Source organism: Phalacrocorax aristotelis, chromosome 4, assembly GCF_949628215.1.
Source record: "Phalacrocorax aristotelis chromosome 4, bGulAri2.1, whole genome shotgun sequence".
Classification (NCBI taxonomy): Eukaryota; Metazoa; Chordata; class Aves; order Suliformes; family Phalacrocoracidae; genus Phalacrocorax; species Phalacrocorax aristotelis.
Genome location: NC_134279.1, coordinates 59,621,509 through 59,644,506, shown reverse-complemented (window position 1 = coordinate 59,644,506; position 22,998 = coordinate 59,621,509). Strand labels below are relative to the sequence as shown.

Genomic DNA, 22,998 nt, shown 5'->3' with positions numbered 1-22,998 from the left:
ACAATGATGTCATCAATGTATCGTAGGTGTTCTGGAGCTTCTCCCTGTTCCAGTACAGTCTGAATAAGTCCATGGCAAATGGTAGGACTGCGTTTCACCCCTGGGGCAGTCGATTCCAGGTGTACTGGACACCCCTCCAAGAAAAAGCAAACTGTGGCCTGCACTCTGCTGCCAGAGGGATCGAGAAGAATGCATTAGTGATATTAGTTGTGGCATACCACTCGGCTGCCTTTGACTCCAGTTCATATTGAACTGGCACAGCAGCACTCAACGGTGGAGTGACTTCATTCAGGCCACGATAGTCTACTGTTAGCCTCCACTCTCCATTAGATTTCTGCACTGGCCATATGGGACTGTTAAAGGGTGAGTGGGTCTTACTGATGACTCCTTGGCTCCTCAGTCGGTGAATGAGCCCATGGATAGGAATCAGGGAGTCTTGGTTGGTGCGATATTGCCGCCGGTGCACTGTTGTGGTGGCAATCGGCACCTGTTGTTCTTTGACCTTCAGCAACCCCACGACAGAAGGGTCCTTCGAGAGGCCAGGCAAGGTAGACAGCTGTTTAGTTTCCTCTGTCTCCAAGGCAGCTACACCAAAAGCCCACCTGTACTCTTTTGGGTCCTTGAAATACCCTCTCCTGAGGTAGTCTATGCCAAGGATGCACGGAGCCTCTGGGCCAGTCACAATCGGGTGCTTTTGCCACTCATTCCTGGTTAGGCTCACTTTGGCCTCCAATACAGTTAGCTCTTGGGATCCCCCTGTCACTCCAGCAATGCTGATGGGTTCTGCCCCTATATAGTTTGATGGCATTGAGGTGCATTGTGCACAGGTCTCTGCTAAAGCTTTATACTCCTGTGGGTCAGATGTGCCAGGCCATCAGATCCACACAGTCCAGTAAGCCCGGTTACCCCTTTCCTCCACCCGGCTGGAGGCAGGGCTCCTCTAGTCCTGATCATGGCATTTGCAACTCACTTCCTGTAAATGTGAATCAAGAGTGTCTCCATTAAGCTCAGAAATAAAATCAGCACTTCTACTCCTCTGTCTGGGGACCTGCTCACTGGAAACTGGAGCAGCAGCTTTCCTGGAAGAAACACCCTGAGTGATTGTTCTTCCTTGCAGTTCACGCACTCGTGCCTCTAGGGTCAAGGTAGGCTTGCCATCCCACCTCATCATGTCCTCTCCGTGGTCATGAAGGTAGAATCATAGGGTGGCCCGTGGTGTGTATCCTCTCCTTTGAGCCAAAGGATGCTTATTCCTAACAGCTGAGACACTACTCTGTAGAGGTGGGGAGCAGGACCTCTTGGGATAGTTTCTCCACAGAAGAGATGAGCAAGGAAGATATATTTGCTTCGTAATCCCGGAGTCTATCAATCACCTCCACCACTGTTGGTGCCTCGTCCACTCTCCAGGACATCACTGCCAATGAGTTTGCATACAAGGATGGTGCACTCCGTACAAACATCCGCCACATGGGTCGTGTGCACTCGGCTTCATCTGGATCTTTGGATGACTGTTGACCATCCAGGTCACCATAAATCACCTCAAGCACAGCTAATTCCCTTAGACACTGGATGCCTTTCTCCATGGTTGTCCATTTTCCTAGGTGATATGTAACGTCTTCTTTAAAGAGATACCTTTCCTTCACTCCGGACAGGAGTCGCCTCCAGAGGCTGAGGCCTTGTGTTCTTTTTCCAATTGCTTTGTCAACACCCCCTTCTCCAGAAAGGGATCCCAGTTGTTTGCCTTCTTTTCCCTCTAATTCCAGGCTACTGGCCCCATTATCCTAGCATCAGAGCAGCCAGGTGACAATGTGCTCACCTGGACGACAGCCAAAATCTTTTCGCATATCTCACAACTCATTCAAGGACAGGGATCAGGTGGTCTCCATTTCATTTATGACTTCTTCCTCCTCTCCTCGTGATGGCCCTGCTTCTTCTTCATCCCATTCTAAACAAGTTGATGTCTGCTTCCAATATTTCTTCTTGTGTATGCGGGTGACTTGTACTGGTACAGGTTGATTCTCTGAGTCAGCTCCAGTACTTGTCCTGGGGGTTTGAGTAGCCACAGCGCTTGTCCTGGGGGTTTGAGTGGCTGCAGTGCCTGTCACTTTGCCTTTCAATCCAGAGACATTGTCCTCCCCTTGGGAGCACTGAATACTGTTGAGCAGGGCTTGGTACGCGTGGGCCAGGCCCCAGCACGTTGCAGTTATCTGTGTCTCTCTGGAGTTCCCAGCGTAACAACACACTTTCTCCAAATATTCTACTAGCTCTTCAGGATTCTGCACTTGTTCAGGGGTGAAACTCCAAAACACTGGGGGTGCCCACTGCCCTAGGTATTTGCCCATGCTATCCCACATGCCCTGCCACTCATAACTATCAAGCCTTGGGGCAGACTTCTGGGTGATATTATTAAGTTGCTTAGTCAAAACCAAAACAATATGCCCAAAAACTAACAATAAGTATATCTTAACTACCCAAGGATACAAAACGGTTGTTGTAATAAAGGTGGAGACATTATAGAAGGAAGTTGCAAAGATAACCATTCTGTATTTCCTCCATATAAAATCCCTCAGAGGAGGAAGTATAATTGCTAATTGCCTCATCAAGGTGGTATCTAACAGTTTCAGCAAAAACCCCAAATACCAGATAAAACTAAAAACCAGTGTTTGCATAACAAATCTCTTGGGCAAAACCTTACTAATCACAGCAGAACACAGCAGACTAAACAAACCAACACCAACCTTTTAACACAAACTGCAAAAACAAGAACGTGGTGGTGTGACCAGCAGCTGTTATCATCTCCAACCCTTGAGCCCCACGTTGGGTGCCAAAAAAGACTGCTGTGGTTTAGCCGGCAACTCAGCCCCAAACAGTTGCTCGCTCACTCCCCCACCGGTGGGACAGGGGAGAGAATCAGAAGGGTAACGCTCGTGGGTTGAGATAAGAACAGTTTAATAATTAAAATAAAATAACAACAACAAAAATGCAATGGAAAGGAAAACAATAAGAGGCACAAAACCTGGGGTGGGGGGAGGGGGATGAACCACCAAAGCCAACTGCACACGACGCAGCCGCTCACCACCTGCCAACCCAAGGCCACCAGTCCCTAGCCACAACTGCCCCCATTAATATACTGGTCGTGGCGTCACATGGCATGGAATGAACATCCTATTGGCCAGTCGGGGTCAGCTGCCCTGGCCCTAGCCCCGCCCCTCCCAGCCCCCTGCCCACATGGCAGAGTGCAGGAAGCTGGAAAGGTCCCTGACCACCACAGGCACCACAGTGAAGAGAATTAACCTCTTCTCAGCCAAACCCAGCACACTGTGTTATACCATTTACTTTTCAAAGGTATTAATTTACCTGGGGTTTGGAGGGGCAGAAGGAGGATTGCTTGGGTTGTTTCCATTTACAATAATTGAGTCTATAAATAAAGGTGATTTTATATTTAATCATTTTCCACACACACGTTAAATTTCTTATCACTGCAAGATGCAGTTATCATGCAACTGTGCTGAACACCTGGATACTTTTAGAGTAATATCCTAAGCAGGAATCACTATGTGAAAGCTTATATAGCCATATGGCTTTTAATGGTTAAGGTAATGTGAACAATATACAATTAAATGCTTTATGGCAGAAGAGGAAAAAATTAAACATATTGATGGCCACCATAAATCAGCTGGTACCCCTGTTGAAATTATTTTCAAATAGTTCAGAATTTCCATTAAACTATTGAAGTGATTCAGGGAAAACCTACCCTCACTTGACAGAAATATTCTGAGGAATGAAATAGTAAAAGCTGACTCAGAGTTACAAGTTTTGCTCAAACCTGTTATCTATGAAATCAGACGCACAGTCTGCATTCGTCTATTGGACTGCACCTTGAATAGGCTATCTCTGGTTCCCTGGTTGGTCTATGCAGCTTACTTAATGTTGAATCTTTCAGTATGCTTCTTTGGAAAAAACCCAACAGGAAAAAGTGTTTGTTTCTGATCTGCATCACCTTACTGAATTCTGGAACTTAAACACTATCTCAGGAAGAGTTAGAATTCAGAACACACAAGTTACAATGCTTTTCTCCATCTCTGAATAGATGTCAAAGGTATCTGTGGTGTTTTTTTTGTCTCTGCAACAAAGGAAAATACAATCTTCCTTTATTAACCTATTATCAGCTGTTCAGAAGACTGTGCAAACACTGCACCACTTCTTACACAGACATTTACCCAGTAATCTATCATTGAAATAAAAACCCCCAACTTATTACAAAATACGAATTACTTCCAATAATTTTACTTTCGCCTATAAATTTGTACCCATATACGAGGCAGAAATACCCCACCTCACTCCAAGTTTCAGCCTCCCATATCACTACATTTGACAGAGTCATCTCAGCAAATATTACCTACTTGGATGAAGACATGGATCATGTTTGCTTCACAAGTATGTTTTATCCTAGCTAGTGTGTTGATAACTGAGATCAGACATTACAATAAGACTGACATGGGGACTTATACATACCTTCTCAATCCTGACCTACACAGACCGAGACGCAGAATTCTGGGACATAAGATTGATTAAAAAAATTGAGAAATAAGTGGTAAATTCTCCAAAGAGGTACTCCTTCTTTACAGGCTAAAAGTAGTTAGGTCTTTTTGAAGGAACTGTTATTGGCAGACTAATCTGACGGGAAAAATTTTCTCAGTGGGAAAACTGCTTTTAATTAAGCAGTTCTTGTTAGCATTTCCTGACACAGACATAAAATGTAATTAATACACAAAGACTTTCCCTCCTTTAAGAAGTCTGCAAATTTACTCTCTCTCTAGAAACCAAAAGTGAAAAAGGTCTATGACTGATCAGCAAGAATTTGAAGACATCAATATAAAAGCAGATCAAAGCTTTATTCAGATGGGAACCTTACCTTCCTTTTTCAACAAGCAGCAGGACGTCTATTTTCTCTCCGTTTTGCGTCATGCTACTGATTGCTGAAAACAAAACATATAACATTCATATGACCTACACAGACACATATATACAGATAAACACATACATGCACATCAAGATGTGTTTTTTCAAAGTGATCTTCAGTGACAAAAGGAGCATGGAATTCTTAAACATTTCAGATAAAGAATGCTGCTGATAATAGAAACAAAACTCCACAAAATACCAAAATACACTCACATTTGCAAGAAAAATTCATACAAAAAGTTATAAAGAACAGTTAAACAAGTACTTTTTAATGTCAAAATATGCTACAGTGTTTTATTGTATTAAAATTAAACTTGTAAATACAAGTTTTAGAAGAAAATGATTCAGACATAAGCTGCATTTTTTAATCCATTAATGTACTCGCATTCTAAAGGCTGCAGATATTTACAATAAAATAACATGAACTATATGTTATACTGTGAGGATCACTGCCGCCCTTCTTTATGTTGCCTTATGCTGTTCCTGCTAAAAAAAGCACCCTGCAAAACGCTTACATTATACATAATACAGACAATACATCTGGATAGCTTCCAGTAACAGTGCTTATAAAACTATACTGTGCACTATACTGAAATCAGTAAATTAAATGTAACCTGTTTACTAATTCAAAATGCTGAAAAGTTAATTCTTCTGAAGTTTAGGTCTTATACATAATCCACATCTTATCTCAACTGATTCCCAGAGCCAGTAAAGTCCTGAATATCAATGAAGCTCAACAAACATTCTCATGCGTATTATATGATGGGTTTGTATCACACATACTCCTGGCCTCATTTACATTTACTGAATCAAATATCAGGAAGGTAAGTAATTATACTTCCACTGATGATTCATTATTTGGCAATTTTCAGTTATATAATTCAGTCTTAATAGCGGAGCAGACTTATTTTGGGGAAACCAGAAATCAAAGAAAAGACAGAAATATGGATATATAATATTTCTGAGAAATACAACTGTTATACAACTAATACTTAAAAACCAAAACCCAAGCGAAAACAATTTTCAACTGAAGCTAAATGTATGTTTAATTTCTATGCCTGAGATGTACACAGATTTTGGATGCTCGTATGATTAGGGTAGGAGCAATTACAGTTGCATTATCAAAGCTAGTATCAGAAGCAGTTCTACCGCCTAACCTTTTAATTCTGAATCAAGATCAAAAAGTATTCACAAGTTAGAAGATAGCTAGAGGCATAAAAATATTCCTGATTAAAAACCACCTTCACAGTGTTATCCACAGCAAATGTAAGGTGGCAGTAAATAAACAGTAGAAAGCCCAATGGCATTTAGGCAAGTTCCTGCAAAACAGTCCATAATCTGACAGCATTTACAAAGAGGATCATCAATAAAGAGCTAAATTATCTTCTCTATGTTACTTTAATAAAAAAATCTCGAATTATTTTTACTTTCCTAGATACCATATTGCCTGTTCAATATAAAAACAAGTAGGGCAGATATGCTTAAAGAGGATTCAGAGCATAATTACAGACAATGATGTACAATTGGTCATAGAAGACCATTTGTATAAATATTCTTATCTTTCCACGTCATGACATTGAGCAAAGAATATTTTTAGTATCAGAAAAAAAGAGAAGTCTATTAGGCTGTGAAATAGTTTTCGAAGAGAATTATAATTTTTCCAGTACATTTGAGTATTTTAAAACTAGGCCTGTCAATCATCTCAAGAACACATTCTGCAGTGAGTATTTCTGCCCTGTCAAAAATATGAGACAATAATCCCAAAAGGTCATATATTATTATTCAATTCTGTACTCTTTTAACAAAGATAGTGCTGCAACTGGAACAAAAATTGTCTTTATTCATTATGAAGCTGTGAAAAATCTCTCTAGTGGGTGCCACTAAGTAGGGAAAAAAAATCTAAGACAGAACTTTACCAACCAGAGCATCTGGCTCATGCAAAGGAACAGTTACTGAGCTCCCTAATGTTTATGACTTTAAAACGTAACAGAAATGTCCCTAACAGTGAATTAATTCCATAGAGTATTTCCTGAATTCTACATGTTAAGCAAAATTCTTACTTAGTTCTTGCAACCTCCTTAGATATATGGAATCTTCTTCAGCATTCTCTATTTCAAGGCAAAAATAAAGGCTCGACTTCTCTATAGCAAACCAGCCTTTCCTCCACTGATCCAGGTTATGGCAATCTTTGTAGTACAGCTGGCCGATCAGGTCACAGTCTCTCTCTAATAAGCATTCAGCCACAGGGGGAACAAAATGCTACCAAAGAAAATGGGGTGAGTCAGATGAAGAAAAAAAACCCTCTTCCCCTAAAAAAAAACAAATCAAGATATTGCAAACCTATAAGGTTCAAGGATGAAAGCCAAAGTAAAAAAATAAGACTTTCAGATTTATCATTCATAAACCCATATATACACTAAATTTAGATTATTAAATCAAGTAAAACATTTTTCCATTCATACTCAACAATTCAAACATTTTTGCTTTTTAAACTACAATTGATTTAATTAGTCAGGTGACTATTAGCATACACACTGCTTTATGAATTCTGTTTCAGCAGATAAAACAACAGAATTGCAACCATGAACAATTTAACTGAAATAAATTCATACAGTGTATGTATAGAGCTTACTAGAGCACCTTTAATATATTCTTAAGGTCAGCATCAAAATGTTGCTTCAATCCATTTTCCATTTATTTTATTATCTTGTTTAAAACATTAAATCACAAAAGTTATTTCTTCCTGCTGCACAAGAAATCTTTACACACAAGACAGATCAGTATTCATCAAGAATGGCTTCTCAGAGGATTTTAAGCTAACAATGACACTTTATTCTTTGTTCAAAGGCTCTTGGCCTAACTGGAAAAGATAATTATCAGTATTACCTTAGCTATTGCCCAAGTCCATTTCCTCTGTGAATATGCAGTTTCAGCTCCAAATAGAAAAACACGTTCTGACATTAAGTAGATTTCAAAGGTAAAGATATCCCTAAAGCAAGCAAGAGGAAAAAGGCAGCTGTGTTTAGTCTTCGTAACAGTAGACACACCAGAGTCCCATTTCTCTGTTTTTTCAGTATTTCATACTTATGGACTGAAATCCATATAGTTGCATTTATCCTTCAATCTTGCAAGTACAACCCAGCTAATAACAGAGTATTTTATAACACAACATGATCAAAGTGCTTTTCAGATCAATAATACGTGTTTCGAGGCTACTGCATAACAATTTTTCAGTAATTCTGGAATTAATAAAAGTGTTCACATATAGTCATTAAAATTCACAGGGAATTTTTTGCTTTTGCAAGTTCTTGTAATTTCAGCAAGTAATTTTTTGTGATGCATTCAAAACATTTTTTTGGTTTAATATAAGCAGACCAACTCATTGAATGGAAATTGCAAACAAGTTACCACAGAATCATAGAAATGTTCATTCAAAGGGACTTTCAGATGTCTAATCTCCTGCTCAGAATAGGACTATCACTAATCATAGGTCAGAACCACAATGAAAAGCCTTGAAAACCTATGACGATGGAGACTATTATTTATCTCAGCAACCTGTTCCTCTTCTCCACTGCTTTTCCTATCATCCAGCCTGAACCTCCTAGGGTGAAATGTGTGGCTGCTGCCATTCCTTGTATCACCCACCACCAACAGGAAGAGTTTGTTTTTGTCATGTTTAATGGCTACCCTTTGAAGTTGCTGCAGGTCAAGAAGTTCTTAGAAGTCTGGGGTTGGTTTATGATTCTTTGTTTGGTTGGTTTTTTTGTTTGTTCGTTGTTTTTTTGGGGGGAAGGTGTTTCGGTTTTTTCGTTTTTAAAAAAAGTATATGCTTATTTAAACACATGGACCCTCTTTTTCCATCTTTAACTGACAAATAAGCGTTGTAAAAGAACAAAAAGCAAACCAGTTGAAACTGGGGTGGAATTTGGAAAGTAAATATCTTGTTGGACATATGGTCGGTCTTTAACTTACAAATTATGGGTCACCAATTTATAATATGATCTCATCTGCAACCTCTCCCTAGAATCCAGATAGATGGAGCATGCTTTTTCCTTTCAATGCTGGAGTTGAGATTTATCTAAATCTGGAGAACTGAACATGAGTCAGCTCTCTAGTTTTCAATAACCACTTTGAAAATTACATGTAAATACTTAATTCTGACTAATAGAATAGACATTTTAAGGACCGATTGTTTCAATACATGACATAACAAATTTAGGGAAGTTTCTCATAAAACTACCCAACTGCAGATGACGTGCAGCAGGTGGTTAGCCATTCCCTAAAACTGAAGTATTCAGCCATCATGTTTTTAACGTAGGTATTATCCTGAAGCGGAACCTTTTGGAGATGTAGCAAGCAATAGGTTAGACTCGATGACAGAAGAAAGTGATTTTTTTTTCTGGATACCACAAAGCTATGCTACTACAGAACACTGAAGGCCATCTCCACTGTATTTTATAGCATGCTGAGGTATCACCATGTTTCAGGATTTCTCCCCTCTGTGGACCCTTTACCTCTGTAGTAGCTAACGTCCTTTCTTCCCTGTTAACTTTTGCAGAAGCTTACTGATTAGACTCTGTTTTGTTTGCAGACATTTTTGCTTGAAAACTATGAGCATTACAGGATCGTACTGTCGAAGATCTTGTTATTTATATACACACATACATAAAGAAATTTTAAAAGAAAGTGTTACAGAGTTTGTTAGACAGAACCAAAGTAGAGTTTAAACAAAAATGTCGCCCTAAAGAAATTAAGTATCACTGGCACGCAACTCAGATTTAGGTGAATCTCCACATGATGTTTTTAATGTACAAATGGGATGTGAGAGAGCTATAGAAGATAAACAAGACCACAAAAGAGTTATCTTCAAACTAACGTAATGTTCAACAGTCACACTATTGTCCTCAACTGAAGAAAAAAGAATGGGTTTCAAACACCAATAGATCAGTGACCAAAACCGAAAACATTGTAGAGAACTCTTATCTGCTGCATTATTATCAGAAAGAAACAAAGCAAGAGTTTTAGCTTGAGGCAGAGGTCAATCCCAGGAAGCAAAATGAGTATTAATTGTTCAATTTATCATCATGTAACCTTTTAAGCACTGAGAATACGCATTACAGTTTTAATAAGAAACAGATGTATCTAATTTATGCTGCCCTTTTAAATTACGCTAACATTTTCTTTATATCACTATTAGAAAGAAAATCCCCAAATACCACTTAGCACTTATTTCTTGAAGTCAACATAAACAATTCAGCTTTTATTCTAAGCTGCATGTTCATAATTCAGGAACAAATAACTGCTCTGAAAACCCAGAATAAAATCTTTGAAATACCTGAGTTTGTTTATTGAAATATTAATTTGGGAACCTACCCTCTATTTAAAAAGAAGTTTGACTTGTGCACTACAAGACAGATAACTTCACTGATGTCAATCATACCATTAGGAGTGGTAGTTTTATCATTTTCATAGTAGCTCAGAAAGCCACTTTCCAAAGTGCACCATCTTCTGTTGCAATCTGTGATTAAAGAAATAATAGAAAAGTCAGTTGGCATAACAGTAAAAATTACCTCTTCCTATAGAAGTGGCTTCACAAGATGCATAGCTCTGTTGTAACAGTAATACATTTGTGATGAAATCTCAGTCTCATTGACTTCAGTGGGAAGAGAATTCAAAGTCTGTGTTGATACTAAACCGACAGAAACTCTAGCACATAGCAATTTAAGAAAAGAATATTTGAAATATAACACACTTAACTTTTTGAGTATATTAAATCACCTCATAAGTTAACTTTACCATTTTATAGGGCTTTTACTTCACTTGCTGTGGAACTTGATGGGGAAGAGCTAGTACACAATACCGTGTTACATGTTTAGCAGAAGATAGTTAAAGAAGCAAAAAGAAAACACACTACAAAGTTAGAAACACTGAAAGCTACAAGAACAATATATTCTGACAGGAGCTGATAGTTAAATGAGTGAGTGAATCACGATATGCAGTAGCAAAAAAAGGGCAACTCTCTCTTTCATGTTACTGGAGCTAGAGGCCAAACCCAAGTCAATGTCTTCCATTGTTTGGTATTGCTTGGGTGTCCACTCACTGTCACAAGATCAAGGAAAACAATTTAAGCCTTTCAAATAGTCTAGAAAAAACAATGTCATACATGCCATAACTTGTATCCAATGCACACAACTAGAAAACACAAGGAAAACGCTCTCAGAAGTTGTGTTATTTAACGTGAGGGTTTTTTTTAAAAAAAAGCTACCAAAATAGTAGAGGATGACAAACTGAAGGATAGAGAAACTAACAGAACAATACTTTCTAGGTACATCAGTGGTTGAGCTCAATTCTCTCCCACTGCAGGCCCAAGTGTCAGATAACAACGAAACTGTACAGAATTTACTTCTGTATACTGGGGGAGATAAATGGATACATCACAGACAGGTAGTAGCTATAGCCATTTCAGGATGGCATGTTCACATTAGACCATTTTGGAAATGTCTCCTGTTCTTGTTCCTATTCACACATACACCCAGCAAGGGTAAATTTATTTAGCAACACTAGTTTACAGAATGCTAACATTTGTAGGGTGCTTTCAACATGTAACAATTTACAGTTGCTGAGCACAGTTAAATTACCTAGTTGAGAATTCTATCTTCGAATAACTTTGAATTAGATATCGTGGAGTATCTATATTTTTAAAAAAAACAAACAAGGTGGGGAAAAAAATCTGCACAGCAACTTAAAAGTTTTATTTGGCATATTTAATTAAGACCAAATGTCTACTCCCTCTTATGAGCCTAAAATATGGATACAGCACATGACATAGTGTATTAATGATTAATTGCTAGTAAAAATATTCATGCATTCATTCTAGCTTACTTCTAGTTCTTAGAATATAATTTGAGGTGCATCTATTCCCACCATTGCAGAGAAACAGGTCCTAAGAAAAAATACTCTGTTTACTTCTACAGTCTTAAAATTCCTATACAGCTGCAAATATTCTGGTAAAGTATCTGTGAGAATTTCGTAAAACTGCTCTGGAAAAAAAAAAAAAAAACACAAAAAAATCAAACAAAAAGCCAAACTGTAGTTGTAGTTAGCCAAACCTTATTTAGTATATCACCTGATACTTCATCTAATTAGTTTTTGCTATTTGTTATATGATTTATACATGTTTTATAAATATCAGTACTATTTTATTAGTATTTATTTGTATCATGCTATTTGCTATCTAGTTCTATCTATATTCTGTCTAAATGCACATTTTAAATACTAAAATAAACATAAGCATTTGAAAATATATAGGTTTACAGGAGTTGAGCATCAAACTTGGAGGTTTTGATTGTTTAGGGTTTTTTGTCGCTCAGCTTTCCCCCTTCCATACCCCAAATCCTATTCAATAAAATAGCTCACTGCTTCAATATTCATTAAACTGTTAAAACTTGCAAGGATGATTTTTGAATGTCAAGGCTTTTAACAGGGCTCCATAAAGCCTTTAAACCTTTTACACTAAAAACAGAAGGGGGGGATCAAACCTGAGCCACTACACCTAACCTCTAACCTTTACTTTTTGATCCATCACATCAGAATAGCACCAATGTTTGATTTCTCATCCTGCTGATCATCAACAGCTGTCAATTAAAAACAACTTTCCTCAAAACTTACACACCCCTGCTGAAACCACTGATGCTGCTATAATGGAAAGTACACACACAAGGTTGGCTTACTCTCTCCGGCACTATCCGAAACCCACATAATGAAAAACTTAACTGTGTATCCAAGTGTTCCACCTGGTTGTTATAAAACCTGAGTTCAATTCACACCACTGAATGATTTCTTAAGCGTCCTTTTACCATTAGGGCTCAGCCCACAAAGGGATAACTGTTTTCGGTGACAACAGAGGGCTTAAATTTTCAGCCCTTGTCACTAAAGGCAAGACCGACAACTGCCTCAGAGATTCGTAACACGGACTCTTCACTAGAACTTCACTCTAATGATTAGACATCTTAACAGGATTCTGGCTTATAGCCCCTTCCACAAGCAGCATTATAAAAAAAAAAGAAAATCAGTACATCAAAAGCCCAATGTACTTTGGGACAGGGCCCAAAATTTAGACAAGTGCTGTAATCCGCAGTTAAGAGAATGGTGCTGCCTCTCCGGCCCAGTGAGAAGTCAGTTCACAGCAAGTCAGAACTGCTTCAACAGGAGAGCTTATTTCTCTTCTCTAAAACTAAACAGCTCGGTCACTTTTTTTGGAATGCAACCTTCTTATCTGAATCTTTACAGGCAGAGGAAGGAACAAACTGTATCTCCTACACATTAGCACTCTAACCATCAAATTATTTTCTAAAGACAGTAAGAAGGAAAAAAAGATATTACTGCCTATTCCCAATGATCTGTGATACGCATATCCCATATTCATGTTGATGAGATTTTATAAAGGTAGAAACAGTCTTGATGTAGAGGGGGGAAAAAAATCAATACAGAGTGGAAAAAAAACCAAGATTATGTGTTTTATGTTTTAAATAGCAAGAACACCCCACTTTTTTCATAATACTTCTTACACATGGCTGACATATTAGAGCCCCCAGGCAAGAGCAGTTTCTAAATCAAAATTGCAGGGTTTTTTTTTGTTGTTGTTGAAAGGATGTTATTACTATATTTTCCTCCCTTGTTTCATCTGTCTTTTTAAACTACAAATGGTCAGGGAAACCTAGCTTCCTACCTATCTATAAAGCACCCATCCCAGAAACATCAGTCCTGACGAACACATAGGTAATTCAACATTAATGCAAAAACAAAGTAAACAAACAACACCAAAAAAATCCCCCCAAAAAACAAAGAGCAGAACATCTAGCATCTACATGACATTAACACAATTTCAGAGGCCAAAATCTGAGGTGAGGGAAATCCGGTTCCTTTCCATTTACTGTACGTTCCTCCAAGTAGTAAGTGCAATGCTAAACAGTAAACTACAAGCTTTCAAAGCAGCTTCACTTCTGTCCAGTAAAAATTTGTGATGGAAGACAGTCACAATTCAGTTGTTTCTTGTCTGACGGCTTTCTTAATAAATATTTTTAAGGCATTCTAATAATGATGCTCATTCCCATTTTACCTCCCCGAAAAGTACTGTAGAAGACATTCTGTGAGCATTTATAGGTAAATCTTCGATCTACACGGGTATTTACAAACTTATACCACACTTCTAACATACCATTGTGTTAGACTAGTAGTATTGCCTTATATCTGCTCTCTACTTCTCTTAGTGGTGGGTTTTGGGGGTTTTTTTGGTGGTTTTTTTTTAGGGGGGGGAAGTTTTTTAATTAATACAGATAGAGATACCCACAGCTCAGAAGACAAGGTCTGCACTTAGAGCAAGCAGTAGTGAAGTTTGCAGTTATTCCCTTCCTTCCTCAGTGCAGTTTCAGAACAACGCTCAAGAAAGTCCTGTCCAGCAGCAGTCCTCTGCCACAAGTGTCTTTGTTAATAACTGCAAAGTTGCTGGGAAATGCCTGTGATTAGTTCTGTTAGTCACCCAACGCTTTCAAGTATTTGGGCCCACACTAACATATAGATTCTTCAAAAGCGTATTTAAGGCATGTTAAAGCACATAACACCTAGTTAGTCTCCACTAAGGGTTTAAAGGCATATACCACGAGAATAGAGACATAATCATACAAAAATATGTATATACTGACACAGAATGCCATGTCAAGATTTTAGGAGCAATAAACTCTACCATATATCAGCCCAGACTTTAAAAATCCACATAATTAATTTGTTTAGATGGAAGAAAAATACAGGAACACAACAGTGGAGAAAAAGGAAAGAAAGAAAAAAAGCCAAGAAAATCACCTGATAACATATCTCTCTCTCAAAAAAAAAAGAGAAATCACAGAAGACTGATATACACAGGAGACCATGTATATCTACTGTGATATACACACATTTTCACCCCACAAAGCCCAGTTTGTTGTAAAGTTGTTGGAAGTGCTCACTTCAACTTGGAATACTTTTAAAATTTGTAAGTGTGAGAAATATCCTACATGTTAGTAATTTGGGCTCCGACTAAGAAGTCACTGATACTTTGAAATGATTTCTGGAATATGATCATTTTATATGGAAACTACTTTTTGGAAGTTAGTAGCATCCATCTAAATATAGCTGAAATGAGAAGTATTTCTAAGTGTTTTTTATTTATCAGTAACTGTTGTTAACTGAATAGTTTTTCAGTAGTTCAGTTTTCTTCCTCTGTCAACCACTGAATAAAGAGAGTAAGACAATCAGTATTTTCTTTATCTGAAACAGGTCTACTGAATCAAAAGAGGGTATGTTGTGTCAAAGACAGTTTATCTTTTAAAAAGTAATGCAAGAAGTTTAAAAGAACCAAATTCATCCAAACCATGCATATTCATGTATTATTCAAATGCATAAAGTAAAAGTGAAATACCTTCTTTTAATTTCTTCTCTGTAAGAAGCTTAGCAGTGTTAGAAGAAACTTTGTATAAGAATTCACAAAGAAAGGTGGAATGTGAAGAATCTTCAGAGAAGCCACTTTCAAAACAAGTATCATAGTTTGGGAAATCTATTAAAAGACAAAAGAGTAAGTAAAAACCAGAACTTCCATTTTATCAGTTATAACCATTTCTCCACAGGTCTTTCTAACTGTATGTCTGTAGATATGCAGTTGCTTTGTAATATCTTTACTACAGCACAGATTAGAGTAAAATTCTTATATATTCATCAAAAAAACACTTGTTCACATTTATTACAAAATTGCCATTGACCACCCTTTTCTTGCCAACATCATCTAAAATACGGTTTTCTAGTGTACTAATCTTTTATCTTCATCCCTTATGTAACATACTTCAACAGAAGAGAACTCTTTCTCTTGAGGGTTTATCTAGAAGTTTACCACCAACTCTGGCAGCAGACAATGATTCCAAGAACTGCAATGACCTCCACTTCTCTGAAGAGAAGGGCAAACACTAGCACAGGAACATGGTGATGCTGTCTTGGCTGGAAGGCTAAAAGTAGGAAAGCTAGAGCCAAGAGAAGCAAACTTCTCTCTGTAGCCTTAGGCCCACTTCAGAGCATAGCTAGGAAAAAAAAAAAACTTAACATGTAACTGCATGTTTGTACAGTGACTGAGCTCAACATCCTAGGATCCTGTGCCTAGCACCTGTGACGGAGCAATGCTTAGGCAAAACTTAAGGCACCCTCTTTGCTCTAGGAAGCCCTAAACTACTCCTGCACTTCCCACTAAAGCTTTTGTTGTTCAGCCTATGGAGTGTTACTTGGCAGAGTGGCACGAGACAATGGAAAGTTGGTCAAGGAGTATGTCCACAATGCTGGCTGCAGAACAAATAGCATAGCTATTTCTTTCCAGTGTAAATCTGCATGTCACTTATTTTTCATTCCCGGGCTGCTTCAGATACTGTACAGACCTTTTAAAAGGTAACCTCAGGCACACCCATACTCTACAATTTATTCATTTATTTTTAAGAATAGCTTTCTGTTTTCAAGAGCCTCCTAACAGTCACACACTGCAACCAGAATTGTTGGCTTTCAAGGCCAACGTTTATCATGTGCTCCAAGCTGTAACAGAAGTTATGATCTGAAAAAAAGACAGTTTGCTGGGCTAGATCATATTACAGGTTCAAGAGGTGAGTTTTGTTTTGGGAGGAAAGTTTGTGAAAAAAAAAACCAAAACAAAAAACAAACCAAAAAACCAGGTAGGTCATGTATGGTAGGGTAGGTATCAATTTAAATAATTTTTAAGAAAAAACAACGTCCCAGACGAATTCTTTAGATAAATGTTAACTGTATATACACATTTTTTCTGGTAAAAGCCTGATAATATTGCCAGAACAGATGACATTTTTCTTCTGTGTTATAAATAAGGGTATACGGTCTGTGAGTTATTGGCTTTTTAATTATTTTTTTTTAAGTCCTAAACTTGATGCCTAAGCAAAATAAAAGTAACTTTTACACATTACATATGTTGTCTGCTGAAGTAGAGTTAACACCACCACAACTTCCCCTCCACTATACCACTGCTGTTCAACTCAATGCCCAATTTTCTTCTGCATTCCTTCCTTCCCTTTTGCTCAATATAAAATTAGAAGATCAAAACAAAGAGTATATATCTTACCTGAGAACTTATTATGGTACAGGAATTCCATTTGCAGTCTTTGTCCAGCTTTCTTGGCTAATAAGTATGGAGTACTGTAAACAGGGTCTCCAGTGGCACACATAGCATCAGCCCCACTGAACAGCAACATCAGTGTTTCTAGCACATCTTGTTTAACTACGGCAGCACACAGGGCCTTTTCATGGAGAGGGAAAATAAGTAGTCTTTTCAAATTAGAAAGTTATTGGCAACAAGTACATGTAATTTAGATGCAAATCCTTTCACTTCCAATATAGTTTCCCTGCATTTTCAAACACCTTAAACAGTGAGAAGTAGCAGGAATCATGGAGTATGGTCTGAATCTAGAAAAATGCAGCAATAACAAAAAATGAAAACCCAAAACCATCATCAACCCAAACCCTGCAAGATGCTGCCACAAATTTAACTTGGGAAGGATAACACAAATTAATATAATGAGGAGAAGCTTGTTGTTTATTTACATGAAAAATTTCCTCTCCTTTTCCTTCTCACACCAAACTACTAATGAAAAAGATATCAAAAGTTCCACCAAAGAGACAAGATTTGATCCTTAAACTCTATCACTAGGAAACAGACTGATTCATAGGTAGTTTTTCAAAATTATGATCATAGTCAATAAGGGGACTATTCTTTAGGGTATCTTCATACTAGATCATCTTCCTTGAGGTTTAAAGATCTCACCACATCCTAAAACCATTGGTCCTCTTCCATTTTTGTACACACAAAGACAGACACACATAAGCCTTTTTTTTTCTTCTGTTGTTTTTTTCATTTTTTTCTTTTTCTTTCAAAATATTGGTCCAAACCCTTAAAACCAGGAGTAGCTACACAATTACAGCAATCTATTCCATGCAGTTTCTATGATTTAGTATGTATTTAAGTTATTTACTTAATGAATGAGTTGTTCTGAAATGATTAAGGCAGAAGTCACTCCACACAAGAAGAGTACTACTCTAAAATTCAGCTGCTCTAATAAGCATACAAGCACCCAGTAGACACGAGGTGACAGGGCAGACTGTTCAGCCAAAGTTCTAGAATTACTTGGTAATGACCACCTTATTACACAGTAATTTCGTGTCTCTAGAGAATTTGACCGTTACATATGATATTTTTCCCAGTAGTTAAACAATTAATTAATTGACAGACACCCCTCCCCCCACCCACCCAACAAAAAACACAGACTTCAGAAAAATCAAGCCTGTAAAAACACAGAGCTATTTTCTGTGGCCTGCAGTTACAATATTAATGAAGTCTCTTGCACAGCTGCTACCAATAAATAGAAAACAATCCAAATGTTTTATTTTGCTAAGACATAAACTGTTCCCCATGAATTCAAAAATGTTTCCCAATTCCAATGCAATACAGAAAACGTAAATTCAAGCTGTACGGTGAGATGGTTCTATACTTTGGCTAGAAGTGTTTTACTGACAACTATTCTTATATGCCCTTATTTGACTTCTTATGTGTATAACTAACATACAATTTATAAAACATATGGAAAACAACACTTCCTTTTTGACACAATAATCACTGAACAAATGAGACCTCTCTAGGTCAAACCACAATAACTTTTAAATGTTACTGCCTCCCCACAATCCCTGCATACCCTTTGAGACAATTTGACTCATGCAATCAAATGCATTAGTGTTGTAAGAACATATGCATTTAAACTCTTCTATATTCATAAATCCTGAACAATCATGACTCTGAAATCAACAGATATTAGAAGTCAGTCAAATGGACATCAAAAATCACACGGAAATTGGTAATTAGAATTAGTATTTTCTGCTTTATAACAGTAAAGAATGGGTTATTTGTGTGAAAGTAAACACTTAGAACCCACATTTTTCCTCATTAATTTTAGCTTGTTTCATTTCCAAGTAGCTACAAACTACTATGTAAGTGTGTATGAGCTACCTGCACCATTGATAGCACTGAATCATCTAATATACTGGAATGCTAGATGGCAGACATATATCAAAAACACATAAAGAAGGAATCTGAAGAAGTGAAGTGGGAATTTGCATCCCTAGAGTCTGCATTTGAAGAAAAATAAAGAACCGTATTAATTGATGGCTCTGGAAGACATATTACAGGCACCATATAGGTACCATAACGTTTTACAAACTGGAAAAACTAGGAACTAAGAAATAATGAAATGACTCCTGTAAAAGCTCCAAAACAACCCTTATTCAGCTCTGTGAGAATGCCACTCAGGATTCTGAATTTATTTCTCACCAGTTTAACAAGATGACCAAATGCCACACAGATACACTACAATACAAAATGTATGGTATGGGCTTACCCATTCTAGTATTACCTTATTCAACTGTTCCTTGGTTTTGTAGGGAAAAGGTGCTCTTCTGAATTTTCCCTCTTTGTATTTTTGTGTAATGAATGCTATCCTTTTTTCTGCAGGGGCATCCATATGCAGCTCTTCATCTGGAGGAAGATTTCCTGCCCAAAAACTGTTTGCCCTCTTATTTCCAATTATGATAAAGAGCTGGATGAGGTGCAACAAAAAAACAACCAAATAGCATAAAGCGTATGAAGCCAGCCTCTAAATAGTTTTCAGCTGCTAAAAGTTGAAAAAGAAAATTATTAAAGAAAGGAGAATTGCCTGCAGGAGATTAAATGGAAGCCTCTCTCAGTCACTGCCTATGGTCACCTATAAATGAATAATAAAGTCTGTAGTCATAATTTACCATCAATAGAGACTAAGCTTTACAAGGCTAACCAGTTGTAATATTTCAATATATATTAGAAAATACCAGTAAAAGGTCAGAAAAGACTAGCATATGTTTTAAAGAAAACACTGATGATTCAACCCTCTCTATCAGCACCACTTTTTAACACCCCAAGCAACCGAACCGGTAGTGAGAAGTTGCCTTTCTTTTCTCTCTCCCAGTATTGCCCATCATGATTGCTCTCCAAAAGCATTTTCTTTTTTCCCCAAAAACTTAGATGCTTGGACAAATACCAAGAGAAATTGTACAGTTATCAAAACAAATGAGTATTTTGAATGACACAAAGGTACATTATTCCCAGAAATATCAAGTTTACCCTAACAGGTGCTGTATGTTCAGTTTTCTTGTAAGTAAAGCAATAAATAACTCCTATTCATGCAGTAGTTTTCAAAACAGAACAAACAGAATATCACAACATACCTCAATAAGTTCATTGCTCCAAATACTGGCATCCATTTTCAGACTCCGGACCTTTGAATCTCTTGGTCCTAAAGATCTGTGCTGTCCTGAAAATGCAAGAGTATTTTTACATAACGATAGCACTGAAACTGAAACCTTCTGCTGAGGTAACAAAAAAAAATTAATTATGACAGATTTCTTCTAATTGCTCTTTTTAAAAAAGACTGTGTTTGACATTTCAATACAAAATAAAACTACCAAAAAAACCCAAAATAAAAAGAGGAATGCATATGATTGTTCATTCATTAGTAAGTAGGCTGCCTGATGTAGAATACTTTGGGGACGGTTTGTTTTGAAAGAAAGCCTAAAGTTATAAACTGTTTTCCTGAATCTGCTGCTGCAGCACATATTTAAAAATAAAACATGATAGAACCAGATTTTTAGTAGTATCTGAGAAAGCTATCCCTATTGGCAGTAAAATATCCCCCGATGTAATAGATTTAATACCCCAAATTTATGCACTGAAAATTGTTATCCTTTGGCATCCAACCTTGCAAGAGCCAGCCATTTCCCACAAAGTGCTGGCATATCTTATTCCCGCTAATTGTGAAGGATCATTCATTTGAGAGAAACCAATAACCTTACAGACCTATCAGTTATGCATGGAAGTGCTTTAGAATAAGGATGACCTTGGTATTAAAAAAATCAAAAAGTTATGTTTACTCTTTGTTTGTCAAAACTTTCACAAGGATGGCACTCTAAAAATAAAACAGCCATTCAAGGACATACACACATATGCAAATATGACATTTTGTAGAACCCACACATCCTGTCATTAATTACTCTACCTGCGCACTTCTTGCAAATGACAACACAGAGATTGATGGATGCCCAGTCAGGATTGGGAGCTTTACAGTCAGCACAGCTCCTGTTGGACTCATTGAACCAAATCTTCTCAGCTACTTCATAATCAGACAGAGTTTCTGCTATCGATTGCTGCAGTGCTTCAATCCAGTCTTGTTTCTCTCTTTCCGACTCTGCTGTAAAGCTGAAACAATTGACTTTTCTGTGTTATTGATCTTTATTTTAAAGCCCAATTAAACATAGCCTATAGTCCCTCTTATTTATTACATTTACACTCGAAATCACAGTCAAAAAATCTTCCTCCGCACAGATATAAATACTAAGATGGAATGTATTATTTTGTATTTTTAGTCAATGATAACTCCCTCTTTTTTTGTGTTCAGTTTTCAACAAGACCATTACTAGCATGAGCTACACAGCTTTTGTAACATTCAAGTTATGTTCCTAAGTTACTTTCGATCTTTTTACGTTACCACATACCAAACTTAAAGCCTGAACTTTAACAGAAGCACAGAATGACCTAAGGAGACATGAAGACTTAATGAGGAGTAAAACTGGACTTGCTAACTACAACAGCCAAAAAATGCTTTTCATTTATATTATTTATATTTTTCAAAAAGATCAATAACATTAAGCAAACACCAACATGAGAGAGTCAAAAACTAGCTATCTATCGACTAGCCGCAGATTCAAATCACTGATTGAGAGTAATCTACCTGCTACTCTAACCAACTGAGAATGAAAGGAAATTTTTTGCTAACATTTAGCAAGCCCAGGAGAACAAAATCATTTCGTCTTCTCTTGCATTACTGAGATTTAAGAAACACTACGACACTTAACAAAAGGCTTTTATTAGCATGTACTTTTATTTTCTTAAAAATCACTACAACTCACAGCATCAGCCAAAGCAAAACTTTCTACTGATTTCAGTGGAGTATTTCTACGCGGGCTGGCACATGATTGGTTCTTTTCTTTTTGAATAAAATGTTTAATATTAAATGGATGCAGCATTATTTCACTACTGCAGTTTATTATTCTTTAAGATAGAGTCAAGTCTTTAAAGTGACTTTTTTCTTCTGCCCCTGCACAGAATGAACAAAGAAGGCTACATAAAAATATGAATCTGTGGGTATAGGGTGTCTAGTCAGGGAGATAATAGATGAAGCACACAGCTAAACAAAGGAAAGCAAATCCTTCTGTTTTTTTAAAAAATGCTGAGTATTCTCAATAAAAACATTATCTTTTCATCCAACCTAGATAAGTCACTGTAGTATGAAGCAAGTATTTCTTTAGTGCATTAGTTATCTGCATATTTTGTAAAGTTAATATTAAGTTCTCACCTAAAGCTTTTATAAGGAGTAATTATTTCAAAAGATTGCTTAGCAGTCCGATCCACTTCTTTTACATTTGCCACATTCATAGGGATTAAAGTGATGCCAAATCCTGTCTTAAAATCCTAGGGAAAAGACAACAGAAGTTCAGGGTTTCACCATTCAGGAATCAAACATGTACAGAACATGTACAGAAATCAGCATGGTCCAAAAATCCGAGGTCAATAATACACATTTTGGCCACAAAATGCAAGTTTCTTCTAATTCATCAATGAATAAACAAACTTATACTAAATTTCATCCAAATGCTACACTTCTAATCACTAGAATGAACTTGATTGTTAGTAGGAGAAAAAACACACACTGTAACTATTAATAAAGGAAAAAAAAAGGTTCAATAACATATTGCATTAAAATGCAGATCCAAAACAATGGAAGTATCTAGCTTAAATGACGCTTTAGTGACAAAAAAAAGAAAAAATATTTCTACATCTAAGTTCTTCTTGTTAACAGCAGTTTT

The 22,998-nt window shown here is 37.1% G+C and overlaps 1 protein-coding gene across 2 annotated transcripts in view; it reads right to left on the bottom strand.

Annotated features, from left to right (window-relative positions):
* The window catches only part of ARAP2 (ArfGAP with RhoGAP domain, ankyrin repeat and PH domain 2), a 137,089-nt gene that overhangs the window by 57,800 nt on the left and 56,291 nt on the right, over nucleotides 1-22,998 (bottom strand). For both annotated transcript variants that reach the window (XM_075091712.1, XM_075091711.1), the window contains 10 exons: nucleotides 22,488-22,603; nucleotides 21,132-21,331; nucleotides 20,305-20,390; nucleotides 19,458-19,640; nucleotides 17,120-17,294; nucleotides 15,416-15,550; nucleotides 10,336-10,480; nucleotides 7,849-7,951; nucleotides 7,023-7,221; nucleotides 4,916-4,979 (listed from right to left, as the gene is read on the bottom strand). In XM_075091712.1, the coding sequence (XP_074947813.1) occupies nucleotides 4,916-4,979; nucleotides 7,023-7,221; nucleotides 7,849-7,951; nucleotides 10,336-10,480; nucleotides 15,416-15,550; nucleotides 17,120-17,294; nucleotides 19,458-19,640; nucleotides 20,305-20,390; nucleotides 21,132-21,331; nucleotides 22,488-22,603 (1,406 nt within the window). The remainder of the gene's footprint in view (nucleotides 1-4,915; nucleotides 4,980-7,022; nucleotides 7,222-7,848; nucleotides 7,952-10,335; nucleotides 10,481-15,415; nucleotides 15,551-17,119; nucleotides 17,295-19,457; nucleotides 19,641-20,304; nucleotides 20,391-21,131; nucleotides 21,332-22,487; nucleotides 22,604-22,998) is intronic.